Source organism: Bactrocera oleae, chromosome 3 (genome assembly GCF_042242935.1).
Source record: "Bactrocera oleae isolate idBacOlea1 chromosome 3, idBacOlea1, whole genome shotgun sequence".
NCBI lineage: Eukaryota > Metazoa > Arthropoda > Insecta > Diptera > Tephritidae > Bactrocera > Bactrocera oleae.
The window spans coordinates 55,832,203-55,846,487 of NC_091537.1; the positions used below are offsets into that span (position 1 = coordinate 55,832,203).

The window sequence follows — 14,285 nt, forward strand, 5'->3', positions numbered from 1 at the left end:
ATTTCACAACTTCTATGGAAATGTACATATGTCTCTTTTCGGCGTATACAGAATTTGCTTTTGGAAAATCGTAAACATTGACAATCATTTTACTGTTCATTTGACAGTCAGTACTAACATAATAAATGTGAGTGTATTGGTGAAAACATCAGCAGTTTTTTGTAGGGCTAGTATGCACGCAATACACATGCATTCAACATTTAATAATAATATTTAGCCCTTATGTTAGTAACCGGGTACCCGGATACCCACCGCGGTGTATTTGTGTGAATAGCTTTAAAAAAATTCAATATTTCATTTTAAGCTCTCAAATCGTCGTTTTTTAACTTAAAAGAAAGCTATTTGTGAGTTCATTTAATTGATTTATTTTTTTTTTAAATAAGCTTAAACTCTAGCCAGCCCTATTAGCAACCGGGTCCCACAGTGGAAAGCATAGGAAAACAATTGTATATAATTTCTATTAATGCAGTGGAAAGCATAGGAAAAAAATTTTATATAATTTCTATTAATGTATGCAACTAAATTTTATTTAAAAAATAAAGAAATATTACACTTTTTTTTATAATTAATGACATTGAACACATTGTATACGATTAACTGAGTGCTCGTCACACACAGGTTGGGGACAATTGGCACAGGCCTTACGTGTTTTTCGCCGTCTTCTTATTGGCAAAGCATTGCAGACATGGCAAGATCCTGTTACTTTTTTTCTTCCAGTTTTATCTTTTGGAGTCTCTGGACCAGGATTTATCACGACTGTTTCTGTCAGTATATGGCCTAATACATTTTCAATGGCAATCTTTGTTGAGAAGTGGCGCATTACTTGTGGATTCGCCCTGCGATGTTCAATCATCGGCAATGCTAGTTCTTCACTTAGTTTACGCATAAATTGACGACGTTCAGTCGTTTTTTTGACAGTAATTTTATTATTTTCATAATAAATTATATATGCCGCAAGTGAAGAAGTATCTAGCATGTTGAAGAACATTGCCATTGGCCATCTCGAAGATCGTTGCTGACTGGTGTATCTCCGCACCATTTTGTCCATTGTGTCAACTCCAGCTTTATATTTTTTATAAAAATTTATTAATTCTGGTTTTCGTTTAGCGTCATCACCAACTGATATATCTGAATGCATTGTCGATATCAGAATGACAGCTTTATTTTTTTTAGGATCGTAGGAACACATGGTAACTTTCTCGTGAAATCCAAAAACTGTCGAATACTGCTCCCGTGTCTTATTCGATTGAGTTTGATGTCTAGCTCTATTTGCTGGAATCCAGTCTTCATCATCACTATCAGAAACCCTACTCGAATCACTGTCGTGTTCTCCATATAGTTTCCTCAAGTACTCATTCCTTTCGGTTGAGCTTAACCTAATAAATTAAATATTATGTGATATACGTCGCAAATAATTATAATTATATTACACAAAATTGTAATTAAAATATTAACAAATGGTTAATATATGTAACGACTTACTTACCGAGCATAATCTTCTCTCGATAATTGTTCCATAGCTTTATTTTTCACTGTCAAGAGAACACCAAATGAAACACGTCTGATCCCACCAAAAATCTGGTACATACTAAAAAATGTTCGAGTCTAGTGCGCGATAGAAAACAAAGAAATAACCTTGAGTTTTTCTTTCTCTCTCGAACGGCATCTGCTCGGCTCCGAACAATAAAAGCCGACCGACTACCTGGGGTGTCCCAAATAGGTTTCAGATGTCATTCACGATTCTACGTTGTTATTTTTTTTCTCTAAATTTTCACTGACTTTTCCTATTTGAAGAAAAACATTTTTTAGAAAAAATTTTTTTTTAATAACAAAAACAAAATTTGAAATAAAAAAACAAAATTTTTAATACTCAGATCGTGGGTAACCCGGTACATAAGGGTTAGTCAGTTTAAGCACTTGAATATAAACAAACAAGCAGATGCATTGAGTTGTACATTACATTACAAAAACAACCGATATAGCATAACACGCACATCATGAAAATAAAGAAATAAAACCACATTTTGTAAGCCAGAAAATAAATGAAATTATTATATTTACATCAAAATTATCAAATTTGCGAAATGACTTACTTTTCTGGGCAATCCATTTCTTTATTTTAAATTGTTTATTTTTATAAAACAGCTCTTTGATAGCAGAATGCTTTTCACGTCACGTGGTTATTTTGTTAAGATTTTTTCTTATGAGGTTCACAAATAAGATGTGAGGTTTTCTCAGAATAAGGCTGATACTTTTGAAAAAAAAATTTCAGATTTTATATGTCTCAAGCCTTATATATATAAATTTTGCATATTTTCTATTTACAACATTTAATGGATTTATATATTTTATTACTATTTTCGTAAGTTGTAGCAATTATTATTTTTAATATCTTTTTGGCAAAATACTGTTTACCCAACATATAAAACACTCAAGCACTGGAATATTATCTTTTTTCATCATTTGCCGGAAACTAGGTGCATGTTAAGTCTTGTGCAAATGAAAACAAGGCTGTCAAACCTCCAAAATCACTGCTTATTGTCGATAATAGTTGTCAAGATGTTATTTAGGCAAACGAAAGCAAAGTGCAATTCAGTCGCCATTGACAATATTGGCCTGATAAATAGTATTGCTTTTGAGTATTTAGAGTTTATAGCTGCAAAACTATTGATAGTCGGACCACTCGATAGTTTTGATAGTTTAAAACAATTCTATCGATAGTTTTTATCCTAGAAATCTACTTACATTTTGCTGGTTTTAAATAGGATACCTTGGTTTTGTACAGTCCATTTTTATGAAATAAACTTTGAATTAATTTATAAAATAAAACACGACCAATAACGGAATAATAAATTTACATATACATATTTTCTGGTGACAATATAAACTGCTCTGAGAGGTATAATACTATGTTCGCACCGACACAAAACTCGGGTTTTCATAGACAAAAGAGGTTTTCACGCGAAAACTTGTGTTTTCATCCATACAAAATCTGTCAAACGAAAACACAGTTTTCGCTGAAAACCCTTTGAGAACTTACATTCTACTCATTATAATCGGTACCTGCTCTAGTTTAATCGATATTATTAGAAGGCATATTACATTACCAGCCCTAAATGTCAGTCGACAATTTGTTTACATTCCATAATTGGCCTAAACGTACTCTACAAGAAACTGCTGATGGGTTTGCCAATACACTCACATGTGATATGTCAGTACTGTTAATTTACATTTGCATTTTTAAATTCAGAACTATCCACTGATTGGAGAAAGACGTACGCAGAGCTATTGAGAGGAGGAGATGGCATCAAGCAAAAATTTATTTTTATATATTCATATTTTACTATATTTTTTGTTGCATTACTTTTTATACTGTCGCAAACTGTTGCTAGAGAGTACAATAGTTTTGTTCACCTAACGGTTGTTTGTATACCTTAAACTAATCGAGTTAGATATAGGGTTACATATACATAAATGATCAGGATGAAGAGACGAGTTGAAATCCGGGAGAATGTCTGTCCGTCCGTCCGTCCATCTGTGCAAGCTGTAAGTTGAGTAAAAATTGTGATATCTTTATGAAACTTGGTAGACATGTTTCTTGGTACCGTGAGACGGTTGGTATTGCAGATGGGCGTAATCGGACCACTGCCACGCCCACAAAACGTCATTATTCAAAAACAAATAAATTGCCATAACTAAGCTCCTCAATAAGATACAAGACTGTTATTTGGTACACAAGATCACATTAGGGAGAAGCATCTACAGTTAAATTTTTATTTTTTAAGTGGGCGTGATCCCACCCCTAATAGGTTTAATGTGCATATCTCCTAAACCGCTAAATCCATAATAACAAAATTGAAAGCGGGTGGCAACTCCGCCCACTCCCCATATAACGGTACTGTTAAAAAAGACTAAAGCGCGATAAACCAAGCACTAAACACGCCATAGACATTTAATTTTATCTCTAGGATGGTATGAGATGACTTTATAGGAATCGCGTGGCACCGCCCACTTATAGGTGAAAACCCATATCTTGGGATCCGCTCAACCAATTTCAACCAAATTCGGTGCATAACGTTCTTTTCATGTTTCTATGTCATAGTGCGAAAATGGGCGAAATCGGACTACAATCACGCTTACTTCCCATGTAACACCATTTTCAATGCCATCTGATTCTTTCACTTTCCACTATGCAAATCAGGTAACAATGATTATATCGGGGTAAAACTTTGCGTGAATAATACGTTTAAAGTATGCCACCTTGTCACCAAAAATTGTCTAAATCGAATCAGAACTGTTCAAGCTCCTAAGTACTTAATATGTGGACCCCAGTGCCTATAGTTGACCTTCTACCGAAAATATCAGTCAATCCACAAAGAAATCTCAAACGAGTATATCATTTGACTTTGCGAGAGTATAAAATGTTCGGTTACATCCGAACTTAGCCCTTCCTTACTTGTTATATATAAATATATTATTATAACTAATTTTGATTAAAAGCTTGAAATATATAAAAGAAATAAAAATTATATTATCTACTGCGCAAAGAATATTGCTCTTCTGATAGCGTTTCAGTCATAACTGACAATTTTCAGCTATGGTGGATTTATGGTCAGAATAGACTCAGAAAAAACAAAACAAACAAACAAAAGGAAAACAAGACTCTTAAGAAAATGATAGAAACTTCGTTCTGAGCGCTGTCAAATTTTCTCAGCTATGACTGTCATATTACCCATCAGATGACCGTCACTGTTCTTGTAGGGTACATAACAAACGTAAATAAATAGATGTGTGAACTGTCAATGAAAACTCATCGAAAACACACAATGTCGGTCAGAACGACTTTGTTTCCACAATCCACAAATTGGTTTTTCAAGAGGATTTCAATTATGTGCGAACATAGTATAAGGTATAAATCATGGATAGTCAAAATAAACTATCGATAGTGAGAGAAAAAACTATCGATCATATCGATAGCCGCATCGATTGTTTTGCAGCTCTAGTTTAGATGCTCTAAGCTAATTTTTGGTAGATTCCACTATTAATTTAATAATGGGAAGCTCTCGTTCGTCGCGAAGCCCTTTAAAACGACATCACCATAAAAGCAAGCATAAAAAAAGAGGAAAAGATCGTGATAGACGTAAGAATGGTGTGCATAGAAGTGATCGGTCTGAAGAAAAATATCGGAATTCTATTTCTATAAGTAAAAAAAATAAATGCAAGGACTCTATAAGTCAGTATGAATTTGTAAAAGATGTTCGGGGAACTAGGCATTCAAAATATAGGTGTTCATTATATATGGGATATATGTATAAATATTGATGAAATAAATATCTAAGATTGTCCATTTTTTTTTTAGAAAACTGACGAATGTTGCCAATAGCTCTAGTGACAGTCAAGATACGGAATATTGCACTTATAGTGTTGAAAGAAAACGTAAACGACAAAAAGAAATTGAAACAGGTCATGACGAACAAGTCAACAGAACGCAGCGGCAAGATGATGAAGAGAGGCAGGTGAGGTTTGATAAAAAGTTCTTAAACAATTATTTCAGCATTTAAATTTAATTCGCCTTCGATTTACAATTGAAACTCGCAGAGTTATTATAAGGGGTAAATTTGAGATTGGTATCCCCGAATTGGGGCTAAAATTGATATGTAGGGATTGAGAAGGTATATACATATATTGGGGTCCGCTTTAGTATACCGTCCCAATCTTTCGGGGACAAAATGGGTATGGGCGGATAGAGGAGATCCTTCAGATCAAGAATATATATAGATATAGCCACGGGAAATTTATAGTTTTCGAGATATTTACGTTTAAAGTTGAAAATTTCAACTAGTAAAACTTTAGTATAACGTCCCACGCTTTCGGGGATAAAATGGGTATGGGCGGATAGAGGAGATCCTCCAGATCAAGAATATATATAGATATAGCCGCGGGAAACTTATAGTTTTCGAGATATTTGGGTTTACAGTTCAAAATTTCGACTATTTAAAGTACGCATTTTTCCCATTTCGAATGAGTTATACACTTATATTTTCCACTTTTATATCCACTAACACTTCACTAATTCGTTTGTACACATTTATTTTACATTATATAGTGCAAAAATAGTTTAATTCAATAATTAAATTATTGTTAAATTCTATTAATTCTGACAATAACAAAAGGGTTGCAAAATTTCAAATAACCAGTGTTACCTTATCGACATCTTTTGTAATTGAACTGAAAGAAATTAAAACAGATAATACCCCAAATACAGGTATCCAAAACCTAGAGAAATAAACTATTACAAAGCATTGATGTTAAGTATTATGCTATACCCTCTATGACAATATTACTTTTTTCTTGTAGAACTTTTTGCGTTGGCTGCCTTCGGCCGCGCTTCAAAAAAATAACCCTGGTCGGTCCAACACCGGGGTGTATCAAGGTTTTTTTGCGCAGAACTCCTTTTTGCGTTGGCGGCCTTCGGCCGCGCTTCAAAAAAATAACCCTGGTCGATCCAACAACGGGGTGTATCAAGGTTTTTTTGCGCAGAACTTATTTTTGCGTTGGCGGCCTTCGGCCGCGCTTCAAAAAAAAAATAACTCTGGTCGATCCAACACCGGAGTGTACCAAAGTTTTTACGCGCAGAAATTCTTTTTGCGTTGTTTCCCGTATCTAGGATACAATCTCTCTGTTAATTTTATTATCCTTCGTTTGCAACATATATTAGTATGGCAACACTGGTGTTTTGACATTCACAACCATTTTGTTATTGTCAAAATTAATAAAATTAAAGAATGATTTAAATATTGAAATAAAGCTATTTCTGCAGCATCTAATATAAAAAAAATTTCTAAAAACGAATTAGTCAAGTGTTAGTGGATATAAAAGTGAAAAATATAAGTGTATAATTCATTTTAACTCGCAAAAATACGTACTTTAAATAGTTCAAATTTTCAACTTTAAACGTAAATATCTCGAAAACTATAAGTTTCCCGCGGCTATATCTATATATATTCTTGATCTGGAGGATCTCCTCTATCCGCCCATACCCGTTTTATCCCCGAAAGCGTGGGACGTTATTCTAAAGCCGACCCTTTCAACTATTTAAAGTACGTATTTTTGCGATTTAAACTGAATTATACACTTATATTTTTCACTTTTATATCCAGTTATACGAGACTAATTCGTTTTTAGACATTTTTTTTTTTATTATATGCTGCTTTGGGACGGTTTTAGTATACCGTCCCAGGCTTTCGGGGATAAAATGGGTATGGGCGGATAGAGGAGATCCTCCAGATCAAGAATATATATAGACATACCCGCGGTTTCAACTATTTAAAGTACGTATTTTTGCGATTTAAAATGAATTATACACTTATATTTTTCACTTTTATATCCACTAACACTTGACTAATTCGTTTTTATACTCTCGCAACCTGTTGCTACAGAGTATAATAGTTTTGTTCACCTAACGGTTGTTTGTATCACCTAAAACTAATCGAGTTAGATATAGGGTTATATATATATAAATGATCAGGATGAAGAGACGAGTTGAAATCCGGGTGACTGTCTGTCCGTCTGTCCGTCTGTCCGTCCGTCCGTGCAAGCTCTAACTTGAGTAAAAATTGAGATATCTTTATGAAACTTGGTAGACATGTTTCATAGTACCGTGAGACGGTTGGTATTGCAGATGGGCGTAATCGGACCACTGCCACGCCCACAAAACGCCATTAATCAAAAACAAATAACTTGCCATAACTAAGCTCCGCAATAAGATACAAGACTGTTATTTGGTACACAGGATCACATTAGGGAGGGGCATCTGCAGTTAAAATTTTTTTTAAAAAAGTGGGCGTGGTCCCGCCTCTAATAGGTTTAATGTGCATATCTCCTAAACCGCTAATGCTATAATAACAAAATTCACTGGAAGCAAATATTTTTAGCACTTCTATTGACGGTGTGAAAATAGTTGAAATCGGGTGGCAACTCCGCCCACTCCCCATATAAAGGTACTGTTAAAAACTACTAAAAGCGCGATAAATCAAGTACTAAACACGCCAGAGTCATTAAATTTTATCTCTGGGATGGTATGAGATGACTTTATAGGAACCGCGTTCAAAATTAGACAGTGGGCGTGGCACAGCCCACTTTTAGGTGAAAACCCATATCTTGAGATCTGCTTAACCGATTTCAACCAAATTCGGTGCATAACGTTCTTTTCATGTTTCTATGTCACAGTGCAAAAATGGGCGAAATCGGACTACAACCACGCCTACTTTCCATATAACACCATTTTAAATTCCATCTGATTATTTCACTTTCCACTATGCAAATCAGGCAACAATGACTGTATCGGGATAAAACTTTGCGTGAATAATGCGATTAAAGTATGCCACCTTGTGGCCAAAAATTGTCTAAATCGAACCAAAACTGTTCAAACCCCTAAGTACTAAATATGTGGACCCAGTGCCTATAGTTGACCTTCTACCGAAAATATCAGCCAATCCACAAAGAAATCTCAAACGAGTATACTATTTGACTTTGCGAGAGTATAAAATGTTCGGTTACATCCGAACTTAGCCCTTCCTTACTTGTTAGAAATATTTTTATATTATATGCTGCAAAAATAGCTTTATTTCAATATTTAAATCATTCTTCAATTTTATTAATTTTGACAATAACAAAAAGGTTGTGAATATCAAAACACCAGTGTTGCCATACTAATATATTTTGTAAACGAAGAAAACTAAAATAAACAGAGAGATTATAACCTAGATACAGGAAACAACGCAAAAAGAATTTCTGCGCGTAAAAACCTCGGTACACCCCGGTGTTGGACCGACCAGGGTTATTTTTTTTGAAGCGCCAACGCAAAAAGAAGTTCTGCGCAAAAAAGTCATGATACGCGCCGGTGTTGGACCAGGTTTTTTTTTCTAAAGCGCAAAAATAAGTTCTACAAGAAAAGGTAATATTGCCATAGAGGGTATAACGTAATACTTAACATCAATGCTCTGTAATAGTTTATTTCTTTAGGCTTTGGATTCCTGTATTTGGGGTATTATCTGTTTTAAGTTCTTTCAGTTCAATTACAAAAGATGTCGATAAGGTAACACTGGTTATTTGACATTTTGCAACCCTTTTGTTATTGTCAGAATTAATAGAATTTAACAATAATTTAAATATTGAATTAATCTATGTTTGCCCTATATAATGTAAAATAAATGTGTACAAACGAATTTGTGAAGTGTTAGTGGATATAAAAGTGGAAAATATAAGTGTATAAGTTAACAATTGTTAACTAAGTCAGTCTCTTGAACTGCCAAAATTGCAACCTATGCAGTTTGGATTTCTGAATGACCGACAGCCGCAATTCAAAACCTTGCAGTAGCCACTGACCGGCGGATGTAACGCAATGCCTTACACAAGCTTAGGCGTCAGCAGAAACTTAGAAAAGCAGCGTCAATGGCAGTAGCGGCGATAGTAATAGTAGGTTATAAATAAGAGAAATGTAATCTTAATAAAACAGTTTTAGAACGGAACTCAACTTGTGTTTATTTAAAATAACATAATTCCGTGGTAGTCGACAACACTATCGCTATCGCATAGACGGAATATTATTTAAATAGTTCGTGGGTAGTCGACAACACCGTCGCTACCGAATAAAGGAACAGTAAAATTTAATAAAAATATAACTTATAATTCATTTGAAATCGAAAAAATGCGTACTTTAAATAGTTGAAATTTTTAACTTTAAACGTAAATATCTCGAAAACTATAAGTTTCCCGCGGCTATATCTATATATTAGGTAAAGTAAAAAGTTCGTTCGGTTTTCTATTGATTTTTCAAAAGATGATAACTTTGTGTACATTTGTCCGATTTAAGTCAAATATGCGCCGTTTTGTTCGTAAACTTGTTGCCAACGAGATGCCAACTTCATTATACCCCTCTCGTAGAAGACTGCGTCCCTATTGCCAAAAAACTCGGAAAGCCAATTTTCACAGGCCTCTCTTGAGGCCAACTTCTCACCATTAAGCGCGTTCGCCATGGACAGGAAAAGATGGTAATCACTTGGTGCCAGACACTGTCCATCATGTTTTTTACGTTAGTTTGTGTGACACCCAAACATCGAGCTCCTTTTTGAATCCAAGGTTATGCATTATATGGTTCCAAGCGGTTTTCTGGCTTATCTTTAGTTCCTCAGCAATTAAATAAGTGCTCACGTGACGGCTTGTTTCCACTATTTCCATGATTTTATCGCAATTTTCGACGACAGGCCTCCCGACGCGTGGTGCATCTTTGACATCGAAATTATCGGAACGGAACCTAGCAAATCACTTTTGTGCTACACATTCGTTTACAGTATCGGGCCCATAAACTAAATTAATGTTTTCAGCCGCTTTGGCTGCTTTTTCGCTTTGATCGAAGAAAAATTGTAAAATATAGCGAATTTTCTCTTTGTTGGTGTCCATCTTTGACGAGCGCTCACAACGAACTGAGTAAATCAATCGAAAAACTGTCAAAGACAAACTTTTAGCGCGAATAAACACGTTTTCAGCGCCGTAGAGTATGACATGATGCGACACGTAACACTAGTATTATGGACAATAACGCCATCTCTTAGATAAAAACCGAACGAACTTTTTACTTGACCTAATATATTCTTGATCTGGACGATCTCCTCTATCCGCCCATACTCATTTTATCTCCGAAAGCCTGGGACGGTACACTAAAGTTTTCCCGCTGCTTTTTATATTATAGCTTTATTTCAATATTTAAATCATTCTTCAATTTTATTAATTTTGACAATAACAAAATGGTTGTGAATGTCAAAACACCAGTGTTGCCATACTAATATATGTTGCAAACGAAGGATAATAAAATAAACAGAGAGATTGTACCCTAGATACAGGAACCAACGCAAAAAGAATTTCTACGCGAAAAAACCTTGGTACATCCCGGTGTTGGACCCACCAGGGTTATTTTTTTGAAGCGCGGTCGAAGGCCGCCAACGCAAAAAGAAGTTCTGCGCAAAAAACCTTGATAACCCCGGTGTTGTATCGGCCATGGTTATTTGTTTTGAAGCGCGGCCGTAGGCCGCCAACGCAAAAAAGTTCTACAAGAAAAAGTAACATTGTCATAACATCAATGCTCTCTAATAATTTATTTCTCTAGGTTTTGGATTCCTGTATTTAGAGTATTATCTGTTTTCATTTCTTTCAGTTCAATTACAAAAGATGTCGATAAGGTAACAATGGTTATTTGACATTTTGCAACCCATTTGTTATTGTCAGAATTAATAGAATTTAACAATAATTTTTTAATTATTGAATTAAACTATTTTTGCACTATATAATGTAAAATAAATGTGTACAAACAAATTAGTGAAAATTAGCTAAATATGTATATCTTTTTGATCTGGATGATCTCCTCTATCCGATTTTTATTTCCCAAAACCTGCGACATTATTCCAAAGTTTTTCCATTTAAAGTGCGTATTTCTTCGACTTACAATGATTTTTCGCTGATATTTTTAACTTTTATATCCATTAACACATCACTAATTGGTTTCCACACATTTATTTTATATTTAATAGAGCGCAAATAGCTTTAATTCAATATTTTACTTATGTTCCATACCATTCTATAACAAAAGGGTTGCATTCTAGCAAATAATCAGTCTTACCTTAGCCACATATTTTATAAAGGAACCAAAAGGAATAGAAAACCGATAATAACCCAACAGCAGGAAATAAATAACACATTATTAGTTTTTCGGGTAGAGCTCCTATTTTGCGTTGACGGCTCCATCCGCGCCTCAAAAAAATAACCCTGGTCGGTCCAACACCGGGGTGTCTTCAGTTCTTTCGCGTAGAACTCTTTTTGGCGCTTAAAAAAAAATACGCTGGTCGGCCCAACATCGGGGTGTGCTCAGTTCTTTCGCGTGGAACACCCTTATTGGATGCAACCATTTTGTTATTGTAAGAAAAAATAGATTTGAACCAAAGTTAAAGATTGAATTATAATTAGTTTTGCACTATTTAATATAAAATAAATGGGTGGAACCGAATTAGTGCAGTGTTGGCGAGAATATAGTTAAAAATATAAGGGTAAAATTCATTATAAATCAAAGAAATTCGCACTTTAAATAGTTGAATTTTTTAACTTTAAATGCAAATATCTCGAAAACCATAAGTCAGCGGTATGTGTATATATTCTTAATCTGGAGAACGTCCGCTATCCGTACATACCCAAATAAACCCCAAATGTGGGGATCCTATTCTAAATCCCAGCCAAAAATTTAACTATTTAAAAATCGTTTGATTTATAATTAACTTTTATATCCGCTAACACTTCCCTAATTCGTTTTTACACATTTGTTCTGGGCTGTGCTTTAGTATAGATCCCCTGAATTCGGGGATAAAATGGGTATGAGTGGATTGAGGACTTTTCTCAATATAAAGTATGCAATTTGTCTATGTAATACATGGGCTGAGAAGCCCCGGTCTTAACAAAGAAAACTTTTTTTTTTTTGCTCAAAATTGGGTTTATTCATCAATATAATCTTCACCAAGAACACCCAATCATTCCAGCGCCGCTCTAACGTTTCAATACTACTTTTGTAGAACGATCTGTCTTTTGCCTCAAAATAGGCCTCAATTTCAGTGATAATCTCTTCATTTGAGCGAAATACGGCGAGCATTTTTTTGAGGTAATCGCTGGGAGCCAAATCTGGAGAATAAGGTGGATGCGGCAGTAAAGTGCAATTCATGCTATCTATATATATTCTTGCATGCACTGTCTTGATGAAACAAAAATTTTTTTTTTCCCGATGTTGCTGTTTTTGGTCAACACTCGGTAAACGCGGCACCTAGTACAATGTAAAGCCAACACGTTCCTTGGAAATCCTTACGATATGAGCTATATTACGCTATATCTTTTAGAACGATTTTTTTTATACTCTCGCAACTTGTTGCTACAGAATATAGTAGTTTTGTTCACCTAACGGTTGTTTATATCACCTAACGGTTGTTTATATCACCTAAAACTAATCGAGTTAGATATAGGGTTATATATATAAATGATCAGGATGAAGGGACGAGTTGAAATCCGGGTGACTGTTTTTCCACAGTGTGAAAATTGGTGAAATCGGGGGGTGATCGGTAAAGCGCGATAAACCAAGCACTCAACACGCCATAGACATTAAATTTTATCTCTAGGATGGTATGAGATGACTTTATAGGAATCGCGTGGCACCGCCCACTTATAGGTGAAAACCCATATCTTGGGATCTGCTTAACCGATTTCAACCAAATTCGCTAAATAACATTCTTTTCATATTTCTATGTTATTGTGCGAAAATGAGCAAAATCGAATTAATTACAATTAAGCAACAATGATTATATCGGGGTAAAACTTTGCGTGAATAATACGTTTAAAGTATGCCACCTTGTGACCATTGTCTATATCGAACCAAAACCAAACGATAGTATAAAATGTTCGGTTACATTCGAACTTAGCTCGTCCTTACTTGTTTATGTTCTCTTTTGTTACAACCTCATTTGGACGCGCACATCATTGTTTTGCATCATTGGTGTCTCTATGACCACGTTTGAAGTCAGCAAACCAAAGTTTTATTGTAGTTTCTGATGGTGCGGAATGCCATCGAAAACTATAAGTCTCCTTCGGCGATATATATATACTTGTATGGTCTATTCTGAAGAACATCCTCTATCCGGCCATACCCATTTTATTCTCGAAATCGGGGGATGGTAAACTAAAAATTTTCCCTTGTTTTGTATTAAATAGTGCAAAAATTGCCTTAATGCAATATATTGTAAATGCATAGTTAAGGGGCCTCAACCAAGGAGGCCTCAAAAATAATAATTTTGTTTAAATCGTCATATTTTGACGCGAAGACTTCATATCCCTGAGTGGAAAGTCGTATATCGTCGGAATTTTTCGATAAATGAATTTTTACAAAAACTTAAAAAAATAAACTCACACTTCTCAATGCCGAAAGGAATTATGCACGAAAAACCAATAATGTGTTTTTTAGTTCCTGCCATCAAGGTATTTTCTGTTATCTATATATCTTTTAGTCCCCTTTGCAAAATATGTAGATAAGGTTATAATGAATATTTGTTAGAATGCAACCTTTTTGTTATGGTGTGAAAAAAAAGAATTTAAGAAGAGTTAAATATTAAATTAAAGTTATTTTTTGCACTATTTAATATATAATAAATGTGTAGAAAAGAATTATTAAAGTGTTAGTGGATATAAAAGTTTAAAATATA

At 34.6% G+C, this 14,285-nt stretch overlaps 1 protein-coding gene and 1 long non-coding RNA gene across 7 annotated transcripts in view; one reads left to right on the plus strand and one right to left on the minus strand.

The window, feature by feature from the left end:
• Positions 1-487: 487 nt before the first annotated feature.
• On the minus strand, positions 488-3,037 carry LOC106623819 (uncharacterized). The gene is made up of 3 exons (XR_011395331.1): positions 2,746-3,037; positions 1,487-1,784; positions 488-1,376 (listed from the first exon to the last, which is right to left on the minus strand). It is a non-coding gene; the product is annotated as an uncharacterized lncRNA (long non-coding RNA).
• A 1,926-nt stretch (positions 3,038-4,963) lies between these two features.
• Positions 4,964-14,285, plus strand: part of Arglu1 (Arginine and glutamate rich 1) — an 87,000-nt gene continuing 77,678 nt past the window's right edge. For 4 of the 6 annotated variants that reach the window (XR_004976573.2, XR_004976569.2, XR_004976571.2 and 1 more), the window contains exons 1-2: positions 4,964-5,285; positions 5,360-5,516. Coding sequence is in view for 2 of the 6 variants with exons in the window: in XM_036362960.2 (XP_036218853.2) it covers positions 5,053-5,285; positions 5,360-5,516 (390 nt within the window). In the remaining 4 variants the exon portion in view is untranslated. The remainder of the gene's footprint in view (positions 5,286-5,359; positions 5,517-14,285) is intronic. The other 2 variants (XM_036362960.2, XM_036362958.2) reach the window with 2 other exon arrangements.